Raw genomic sequence first — 11095 nt, 5'->3', positions numbered from 1 at the left:
TGCTTTTCACAACAAGTCATGCATTGCACTGTTTCCGTATCCGCTGGTTCTCTCTAGACCGGATTTAAACAAGTAGAGTCGAATTGATCGCATCTGGAGGCAAACTCTTTTGCAGGGCGTTGCTGAACATGAGCGCGCGTGTGCTCAGCTTAGATTAGATTTGTTTTTATAAAATATTTTCTTTAACGTAGGCCTATATTTTTTTTTTACTTTTGAAATATCTGCTACATGAACATGTATTTAAATGTGGGAAAAGAAAACGGGATTTTTACTCGAGTAGTGAGTAGTGACCCATACAAATGTGTCCGTGATGACCCACAAATGGGTCCCGACCTACTGTTTGGGAACCAGTGCCTTACATAACTGTCTGGGTCTAACTAGTGCAGTGCTCACGTTGTCCTACTCGTGGCACTGTGACGAGACAAAACACGCCAGAGAAGATAAGCAGACCTTTCTTCATGAACACGTTGATTCGGAAGAGAGGACGCGCTCCATCCATTATGTGCGCTTCATGCGAATCATTTGTCAGTTTGAACTTTCTATGAAATATTCGCTGGATAAAGAATTGTCTCCAATTTAATCACAACGTCTGAAATAAATTGTTAGTGTGTTAGTGTTCTGTAAGTTTTGTGTTGTGGCAGTTGTGCATACTTTGAGGCTAGTAGGCCTATGGTGATCTAAAAACTGACCAACGTGCACTTCTACTCGACTCGTTACCTCACAATGGACAAAGGTATCGTTACAGTTTTGTCAGTATCATTACAATATTCTATGCAAGCACTGCCGATCTCATCCGTTCCCTCAAACTATCAAACGTGTATAATCATGACAGCACTTAGTTGCAGTTTGCATCATTTGCATGTCAATCCTGTATTTCAAGTTCTGCCAGCAGAACACCTGCTGGCAGAACACCTGTCTGATCAGTATCAGGTCACTTCGCCGAAAATCCAACTCGCCAAATTGTCCACACTCATTGGCAGGCTTGCAAATGCTCCTGGATTTGCCAGGATGATTGGCATTTCTCCTGGATTTGGAAAATGTAATTACTATGTTAAAAATATTCTGGGGAAGGACCCCCAGACCCCGCTTTAGGGGTGGGGGCAATGCATGCAAGATCATACAGTTATTCACTTAAGTAATGACTTAAAGATGAGAAGTCATTATTAAAGATGTCTTACTTTGCTTCAGTCATCACATCTGTACGCCTACATTTGGCATTTTAAGGCTGAAATTGTACCCATGCTTGTAAAGCAAGCCTGATAAAAGTATCAAACATGCACAAAATTCAGTGTGAAAGTTTTGGGGAGGAGAGGTTTTGGGGGAGGACCACCAGACCCCGGTTGGGGAGTTCCACGCACCCCCCAAAAAAGAATCTCCTGGATTCTGACAGTCCCTTGTTGGCAACCCTGGGTGTGTTCTAAACTTTTTTTGAGGGCATACTAATCTATGATCCGCGGCTATTCGTGTGGCCAGCGCATAAGTTCATAATGCCTATCAGATACGCTACTTGGAAAGGTTCACGAGGGCAAAAAAATATCTTCACAGCATACTCCGTATACCTACGTGACAGGTAGAACACAGCACTGCAAGCACTGCCGATCTCATCCGTTCCCTCAAACGTGTATAAATCATGACCGCACTTGCAGTTGCATCATTTGCATGGCAATCCTGTATTTCAAGTTCTGCTGGCAGAGAACCTGCTGGTAGAACACCTGTCTGATCCATTTACTTTGCGTTGATGTTATGTTTTCATCCGCTTTCAGAGTCCGCAGTTCTCCAGGGAGGTTTCCTACTGGCTAACAAGCTGTGTGAGCCCAGATCCCTCTCTACCATTCAGAAAGATGACTGGGCTGCAGTGAGAACCCCCATCCTACAGGCACTCCGTGAACTCTCCGGGAAGGATGACCACTGGAGCAAGAGGCTTGTGTGTGTGTTGTGGTGCAAGCTGCTGTGCGTTGAGAATGGAGAGGACGTTGAGACGGGCTGGAGGGAGAACCCTTTCTTCACGCTCCAGACCTGTCTTCCTGAGGTCAGCCGCGTTGTGCTGCTAGAGCTGGTGAAGTCAACGGGAGCCAGTGAGATCTTTGGACAGTTCCTCCTGGAGCTTCCCCAAGCTCAGGTCTGCACTGAGCTGGCCAGGCTGGTCGAGCACGTCACGTCTAGCACCACTACAGAGGAGGACATCCACCTCCTGCTGGACGTGTGGTGGGAACTGTGGAGGGGGAAGAGAGGAGGAGGAGAACATAACATGGAGGAGATCTTTGCTAGTCAGTTTACTCGTCTCTCCTCCCAGGTTTGTCCCTCCTCATCTGATGGTCCATCTCATCAAATCGCCAAGAGGATCAAGTTGGATACACCAGCTCTAAATCCAGCAGCAGTAACACGTGCATCCTCCTCTGCCACCAATGTTGTAACTGTTCTCCTTCATGCGCTGATGGACATCAAAGATCATCTATCCACAACAGACCTCTGCTGCAAAGCCCTGTCCATCTGCCTCGACACTCTCTGCACCTGCTTCCTCATAGACCAAGCAGTCACACTTTCTGCTGTAGACAAATTACACTTCATTGCAAGGGTTGTGATGATCAGAGAGATAGATCAGTTTAAACCTAGCTCTGAGCTTCTCCAGGAAGCCCAGAGGGACCTGTCGGCATCTCACAGCCCAAGTCCATTTAGATCCAGTGGAATTACCCTAAGCCAAGCCCTGAAGATCATAACTGAACTTACACATTGTTGGCAAGACAGAGGGCTGCTGAAGACAAGTGACAGCAGTAATCCTAGTTACTCAGCATTCAAGCTTGACCAAAGTATTCAAAGAACCCTCAAAGCCTTGGGCAATGGGGACATGACATTACCCAAGACTATGAGTGGCACAGATGATCGTCAGTCCCTCAAGGAGCTGAAGCACACACTCAGAGGGCTAATGGAGTCGCTAACATTCCCTTCTATACATAGCAGCCCTGAGGTGATTGCTAGAGTAACCATGGCCATCATTGACTATCGCCTGGAAGATTACGCTGAGTTTGCTGTGCTACTTGCTTCTGAGACCAGCTGGTCCATACACGACAAGCACTGGATGGAATGCCTGGAAGTGAACCAGTCGGCCTTCCAGCAGCATGAAACACTGATGAAACTAGTTTCCACACTCACTGCTAAATTCCATAGTGACTCTGCTGATGTAAGCCAGTGCAGAAGACTGATGAAGATTGTGGTAGACATTTTCTCAAAACTCACCCTGGAGGACAAGAACAAATCCCTGGCTGCGATATTGGGAATGTCTAATAAAGGCTTGTTTGGCTACTCTCCTCCCAGCGCAATAGCGGACGGATTTGGACAAGAACTCAACATGGCCTTCAACTGCATCATTCAGGGAGGGGGCGGAGCCTCTGTGGCAGGGGCGCAAAACAACCTGAACACTGCTGTCTCCTTGATCGCCAGAGTGGCGTTTCAGAATCCCCAAGCCACTTTAAAGAGTTGCTGCCATGCAGCTGTGTTCAATAAGGGGGCTTTCTCTCTCATGGTGAAGATCCTGCAGCAGCTACCTGGACTGAGAGCCAAGGAGAGACGGGACGAGGCACAACAGAGCAGGAGCCTGCTCTGTAGTTGTCTGCAGGAGGAGATCACAACCAAACTGTTGTCAGCCAATGAGCAGGAACAGCTGCTCAGATTCCTGGTTCTGTTGATGGAACCTGTGATGGAGACTGCCGGGGAAGATGGGAGGAAAAGTTTTCTCTCCATCCAGGAGGTTGTTGGAGACTTTGTCCTCCCTCACCTGTACACAATAAGTGAGTGTACTGTCTGCTTCTTGCTTTGTCTGGCCTGTGTTGAAAGCAGTCATAAACAACCAACTGACATCATCTATTTATAGAATTATTTGGGCTGAAATTACATTTAAGTTATATAAAAAAAAAAAAAAAAAAAAGATTACATTATCGTTTAGTGGTTAGCAGGGAAGGAATTTCAGGGAGGCCATGAAGGCCATGGCCGTCGTTGCCCCTGAGTTTGGCCTTGTGCTCCTCTTCTGTCTCTGTCTTGTCAATATTAGACACCAGTTTCTTGTTGAGTCATTTTTAAACCAATCCAGTATCTTTGATTTGTGCAGGGTTGAGCATCAGATTGTAAATACCATTTATTTCACTGCAGATATAGTACTTGCCCCTAAAATGATGAAATTCTAGGCCTGGTGATTAGTCTAAATGCACATTTAGATTATTGAATGTATGAATTGAAAATTCTTGTCTGTCTGACCAAATCACTTGGTACTGATGTCTACAGAATGTGGTCCCATTAGCCTGGAACTGAGTCTCCAGCTTCTCCATGCTGCCTTGTCACTGGACCACCATGACGCAGCTTCTCCACATTGGGTCTTGGACTGCTCTCCATTTCCCCTGCTTTACACGCTGGCCCAGCTCCTGAACCAGGCCATCAGGTAGGTGCTTAGACTCATCAAGAATACATTTTGTCTTATCACAGGTTTACGTTTACAGGTGTAAAGAAGTGGGTGAAAAGAAGACAAAAGGGGCGTGTGGGGGTAGACAGAAGGAGATCAAAGATAAAACAGAAATGAAACAAGTTAAAGATATCTACATATAGGGGTATAATGGTGATTATTATATATTTTTTGCTGGCAGAACACTATTTGAATGATGTCACGTACACATCGCTGTAGCAAAACTAAAAAGTTTGCTTTGAACTAGTACCTAACTCTTCAACGGTTGCTGATTCTTGTCGTGTGTAGATATAATGGCAGCAGCAGCCTGCAAAGTAGCCATTTGGGTACTTGGCTCGCGGGGAATGCGCTCTAGCGTGCACATCCGTTCATGTGCGTGCATGTGATCCTGTCAAAAAATACTATCGGAACACTGTGGTGTCGCATGAAGCGACCAGTGCACCCCTGCATATATACATATACACACATTTATGTCACACATACTGTACAAGTAGCATAAAAAAGCAACAGGTATAAACTGTATATACATGAGGTTAGACATAAGGTGCAAAGAAGTGGCAAAGTATCGGTAGGTCCACATAGCAGCAGGTTTAGACATAAGGTGCAAAGGAGCAGCACATCAGCAGGTCCACATAAGGTAGTCGGCTAGTCACATAAGGGGGGGTGCTCTCCATTCCAACATGTCTCCATTCCGACAGTGACTTCTTATTGTCGGAGTGGCAACACTTCCATAGAGGTTAGGGATAGGGTTAGATGTCGGAAAGGAGAAATGTCAGAATGGAGACGTGTAACCTGGCAGAAAGATAACACTTCACAGGTAAAAATCCACGTGGTAGATCCACAAAGGAATGTAGTCCGCATCCGACATAAGGAAAAACAGTCCATCAAAGAAAGTGTTCCAGTGTGACAGGCATTCAGGCCTTGTTCAACAGTCTGACCACATGACATGTACTTTATGTTTGAATGGTGGCTTTTGTTTCTTTAAGCCTGATTTATACTTAGTTGCGCAGCGAAATAGCTTACAGTGTGTCACGCTGCAACATGTGAGCTTGTTGATTGGCTATTTTTGGTTATTTTTGGTGTGTGCAACTAGTGTACTGGAACTCAGGCTTTTATTTAGTCTTCAGGCCTTTCCACTTAACTTGCCTTAGAGTGCATCTGTCTTCATCTTCACTGTTTATAGTGCTTCTTGTCAAAAGTGCTTTACAGGCCAGAAAACTATACATTTAAAAAAAGACAGTAAGCAATTATGCCCCAGAATAAATGACAATACATATCATTTTTAAGGGTTCCTTGGTGGTGCAGTCTTTCAGTGCACCAGTTAGAGTAATGAGGACCCGAGTTTGAATCCAACTCCCATCATACAGTATCTTGCATGTTTCCCCTTGATTTCCTATCTCGTCTCTATACTCTGTCTAAATAAAATGACACACACACACACACACACACACACACTGTATTTAGAGAGAGCATAGCAGTGGCGGCCATTTTGTTTACCGGCTCTGGTTCCACAGATAGAAATATATTCAGCCCATAGACATTTCTGAAAATATTTATATTAATTATTTTATCCAAGTTGTCCAGCATCATGACTATAAAAGATTTTATTGTGTCCAAAACAAAAAGGAAAGCCACAGGGCTTAAAATAATGAATACGAAATACTTTGAGAAATCTCTATGGGCTGAATGAGTGGCCTTGGCCTTTCTATCTGTGGAACCAGAGCCTTTAAACACAATGGCTGCCACTGCTGTGCGCTATATAGTTTTTAATTGTAATTAAAAAATATATATAAATTATTATTATTTTAATGATGTACTAAAATAACCAAGTTGTTGCCACCAGATGTTGGGACCAGCCGCTAGAGGACGTTGGGTACCATTTGTCAATGGACCTCAAGGAGCCTCTGGTCTCTGTGCTGACCATATTGGCACAGGCGGTGGGTCGGGAGGTTGCGTCTGCCCCCAGTACCTGGTCCCGAGCTCTCTCCTGGCTCTACAACAAGGTGGAGGAACTGGACTGGAGCGTCCGGTTCCACCTGAAGCCTGTGTGGGGGGAGCATTTCAAAAACGAGGTGCCGTCATCGCTGCTGGCTGTATGTGATCTGCCTGAACAGGTAGGATATAGATGATAGAATATAGATTTGTTCTGTGCAGTGGTGTGATGGTGATTCTTTTTATTGTGGGTATGCCATTTTAATGACTTCACTCGCACACGCACAGAACAGCTGATATGGTATGAGAGTTCTGATGTGACTCTTTCTCAACGGCACTGACCAGCATTGGGAAATATCTTCTCAATGCCCTTATTGTGTGATTAATATAACATTTTCTTGGGTTTACAGTAGTATAAATACGAGTAGGAAACAAACATGTTTGTATAGGATATGACTAGTTTACAGCTTAGTTTTAGTCTTTGTAAATTGATTAGGAGCTGAAAAAGGTGTAGGCTATAATAGAATGAAAGGACGTCAACACACTACAGAGGTAATGGTGGGAAAACAAAAATGCTGTTTTAAATGTAATTCTAGTCTTAATTACATTTGCATTATTACTTGAGTTTTTATTTTCTAGTTTCAGTTAATTAAAAAAAAAGAGTTTTAGTTAAAGTAATAGATAGACAAAGACAAAAGTAGACTATAAACTATCAAATAACTTATGTTTACTTGTCTTGAACTACTTTATTTTGGAAAAGAAAAGAACACGATTCAGAGATTGAACAACATTACATGACTTAACATTGTTTTCAATGTCATTCGCTGTCTAATGCTGTGTTGCTTATATACCGTGGATGTGGACACATTTGCACACTGACTCACCTGTAAACCTGTTATGCAAAGTAGCTCGTACTAAATACTGACACTGTCGCATTAAGCAACCAGTGCACCCCTGTTCCTGTATTGGTTGTTTAACCAACAGCAGATGCTTATGATTTCCTTTAAGGAGTGAGCACAGGAAAGGCAGGACTTTCCTGTTCTTTACATTGTCTGCTCTCTACTGTACCTGTTCTGATAGGTGTGCAAAAGAACATTTGTGTGATACTTTTGCTTTAACCCATTAAGACCTGAGGGAGATTTTACGAATGTCTTCTAAAATATTCAAAAATAGCAGATGTAAAAGCTCGCAGCACGGCACAAAGTGATAAGCTGTGAGCTTTAATATCTGCTATTTTTGAATAGCCAACGCAACAATCTAAAATGCCCCCAATGCTTTCCCATTGCTTTTTTTAATGGGTTAAAGGGTAGTCAAATGAAACGGCGATGTCCACATTATAATCTTTACTTTCATTCGGACTCCCTAGGAGTGGTCTGGTCTGGAACTGCCCCTGTATGGCCAGGGAACCGGCCTGCTGGCCTGGGTGGAGTGTTGCTCCATATCAGACAGCCTCCAGTCCACCATGCTGTCCTGCCTCTCCCTGGACCAGCGCCAGCCGGTCCACGTCAACATGTTCAGCAAAGGCCTGCTGGTGGCCATCACCCAAACCCTGCCCTGGTGCTCCATCTCCGAGTGGACCAGGCTTCTCAGAACATTGAGATCATTGCTACAGTCAGGCCAGCTTCATGTTCCATATTCCCTGGAGTATGTGGACTATCTGCCCCTTCTGAATCTAAGGGAGTTCTCCTGTGAGCTTCGGCTGTCCGCTCTCCTCCTCCGTGTCCTGCAGTTCCTCTGCGGCTCCAGTTGCTCCGACTGGCTGCCAGTAGAAGGCTGGGCCTATGTGGGGAGGCTGTATGCCCATTCTATAAGGGAGATGCTGGAGTCGGTGAGAAGGAAGCTGCCCCTCACTTCATCCAGCACATCGTCCGTCTCTCCTAAAAGCGCAACTACATCTGACCCCATCTCCGCATTATCCAAATCTCCCAAAGCAGTCAAGGACCCACCGGAAGACATTTCCCCAGAGAAGTCGACCACCACACCCCAGGCAGTCATAGCCATCCCTTGCTCATCAGAACCCTCTGCCTCCACTCCACCTGAGGAGCAACAGAAGAATGGAACAAGCACATTCTGCAGCCAGGAGGTTCTTTTTGTATTGAGCCAGCTTTTCTGTCACGTCCAACATGCTCAGGTCAGACATATTCATTGATCAACTACGTAGTAATAAATAATAATAATAATAAAACTTTATTTGTATAGCACCTTTCATGACATGAAATGCAGCTCAAAGTGCTTTACAGAGCATAAAATGAAGCACACGTGCTTAACAGAGAAAAAGTAAAATAGAAATAAAAAATACATAAAAAAGAGATAAGTAAAATGATTACAATAAAGCAAGAAAAAATAAAAGCATAGAACATTGAAGAACAATTTCAGAGCCGTGCGGACGTCAATAGCAGCATAGGGATTAAAAGATTTAGCTAAAAGCAAGAGTAAAGAAATAGGTCTTGAGCTGTGCTTTAAAGCTATCCACCGAGGCTGCCTGTCTTAGGTGTAGTGGTAGTTTATTCCAAGCTGTCGGTCCATAGAAGCAGAAAGCTGCTTCACCATATTTTTTATATGTCATTGTTGGCACCTCAAATAGGTCTGCACTAGAGGACCTGAGTGGGCGGGTTGGAACATATCTATGCAGGCAGTTATAGAGGTACGAAGGTGCCAGACCATTTAGAGCTTTATAAACAAGTAAAAGAATTTTAAAATCAATCCTAAAAACAACCGGGAGCCAGTGTAGCGACGCTAAAACTGGTAGTACACAATACCAGTTATTTTACGTTTTGTTCCACTGACCTAATCGTGGTTATTCCTGCACTGAATTAACATAAGCCTCTTTTGTACTGGCCCAACACCACACCACTGCACACCACACCGCCCACTTGTGCCAGGTTTTCCACTACAAGGACCTGGGTAGAGTGGTGTGAAAGTGGTACTAAATGTGGTACTAAAAAGTATCCAATCTAGAGTAGGTCTGAGCTAGGCCAAACACTTCATAGTGACTGATCACTCACTGACTTTTCATTTAGACCACCAGAATATAGTTGTAATACATGATAATAGATTCTATTGTGTTATAACCACACATTATAATCTATTATAGTGTATTATAATTATCATAGTAATACATTAATCCATTATAGTGTATTATAATTTAGTATAGTTGTAATACAAATTTATATTGTATTATAATCACAGTTAAAAGGATCAATTTCTTTCTTACCGATAGGGGTACTTTTGTGTAATGGAAAATGTAGATATTTGTATGTGGTGTGGTGTGGTGCTAAAGCTGCAGTTGAAAAGGGGCTATTGTCATACTTGTTGTCAGACTAGTAACACTCATTTATTCATTTATTTTTATTAATTTATTTTATTTTAAGTTTTAATCATGTTCTGACAATAATAGTACATTTACAGTATGCCTACTTATTTCTCTAGACAATGTAGGTATTTTTTAACCATCTTATATACTTTGTTGAAGAGAGTACCCCAGTGTTCTATTCTAGCCAGGCCCTGTCTTTTTACACCAAATATATTCTCTGAAAGGCAAGCTTGCACTGCAACACATTGTGACCCTTGTAGATCGGCTATTTTCGCCGAATGTTTGCCACAGAATAGGGATGCTAGGGTTCATGTTGTTAAAATGGTCTATTTTTTCTCTCAGGTCATGATGCCAGGGGGGCAGTGTGAATCTCTGTTCCTGTGTGCCTTGGAGATCCTCACTCACTATGAGGCGATCATGGCTGCATTCCCAGACAGTTGTAGCCACTTGGAGATGGACAACACCAGGCATTTCTTCTCCACCATCACAGATAACCTAGAGAGCAGAGAAATGAAGGCCGTCCTGCAGCAGAAGATAGCTCAGCTCATGCTTTCTGTGGCATAACACAGCTCATGTTCTTCCTCTACGTTGTACTATTATTGAAGATTTGGAATGTAGAATTCTTGTTTGTCAACCTGTTCCAAATTCATTTCATGCTCTGACGAAGGCTCTTAGCCGAAACGCGTAAGCGTTCCTTTTTGGTGTGTGCCAATAAATAAGTGGAAATGTGAGTACTTTGTCATCCTGATTTAAACATTGGGGATGTGCTACCTTTTTGGAATTTAATTCCTATTTTTTATGTATATTTGACTTTAGGTCTAGCACTCCATTGAGAAAACCATTGCTGATGCGCACCTTCTTTTTCTTATACTGTTCCAAATTCATTCAGTAATTTGTTTTCAAAATCTAAGAATTCCTTTGACTTAAGCCTAATTTACTACATCACACAATGGCGTTGCTCTCCAGCCATTTCGTATTTCATAAAAGTGTCAGGAGGGGACCTCCTTCTAAGGAATGTCACACCCCCACAATGGTAGAGGAACTATCCGAGAGGCAAACCAGTGGGTGGTAAATTCATGTCAATGAAAACAGTTTTGGGTCCCAAATATGACTAAATTCCAGAAGAGAATATGTAACATCGAGGCATGATGTCAAACTATTTATAGTTTGCTCGCCGACGGGACAAATACTTGCTTTTATGATGGTAACGACATTGAAAAGGAAGGCATCAAATATATGAATCCTCTCTATTTTGAATGAGCAACCCCATTGTACAACAAAGCAACCCCATTGTACAACAAAGCATACATTAGGCTTTTGGCACAGGTGGTTATCTTTTTCTCAGACTAAAGCCAGTTCACTGTTTTTCTAAATACGACGCATCAATGAATCATGTATGT

General features: G+C 43.1%; 1 protein-coding gene across 1 annotated transcript; it reads left to right on the top strand.

The window, feature by feature from the left end:
* Positions 1-594: 594 nt before the first annotated feature.
* On the top strand, positions 595-10322 carry gemin4 (gem (nuclear organelle) associated protein 4). Its single transcript, XM_080731773.1, has 6 exons — positions 595-733; positions 1764-3785; positions 4276-4429; positions 6294-6564; positions 7749-8513; positions 10038-10322. The coding sequence occupies exons 1-6, from the start codon at positions 724-726 to the stop codon at positions 10257-10259; spliced, it is 3444 nt and encodes a 1147-aa protein (XP_080587899.1). The 5' UTR covers positions 595-723; the 3' UTR covers positions 10260-10322.
* The last annotated feature ends 773 nt before the right edge of the window (positions 10323-11095 follow it).

The sequence above is a fragment of the Nannobrachium achirus genome (assembly GCF_963921795.1).
Source record: "Nannobrachium achirus genome assembly, chromosome: 8".
In the NCBI taxonomy this organism is placed as follows: Eukaryota; Metazoa; Chordata; class Actinopteri; order Myctophiformes; family Myctophidae; genus Nannobrachium; species Nannobrachium achirus.
Note: the sequence above shows the minus strand (reverse complement) of the source record. Positions and strands in the feature narration are given on the sequence as shown.

What these genes read in the sequence shown, in the direction of transcription:
- gemin4 (XM_080731773.1), top strand. An exon ending in CCCTCACCTGTACACAATAA is followed by an intron (nt 3,786 to 4,275) that starts GTGAGTGTACTG and finishes TGATGTCTACAG; the next exon opens with AATGTGGTCCCATTAGCCTG. An exon ending in GTCACGTCCAACATGCTCAG is followed by an intron (nt 8,514 to 10,037) that starts GTCAGACATATT and finishes TTTTTCTCTCAG; the next exon opens with GTCATGATGCCAGGGGGGCA.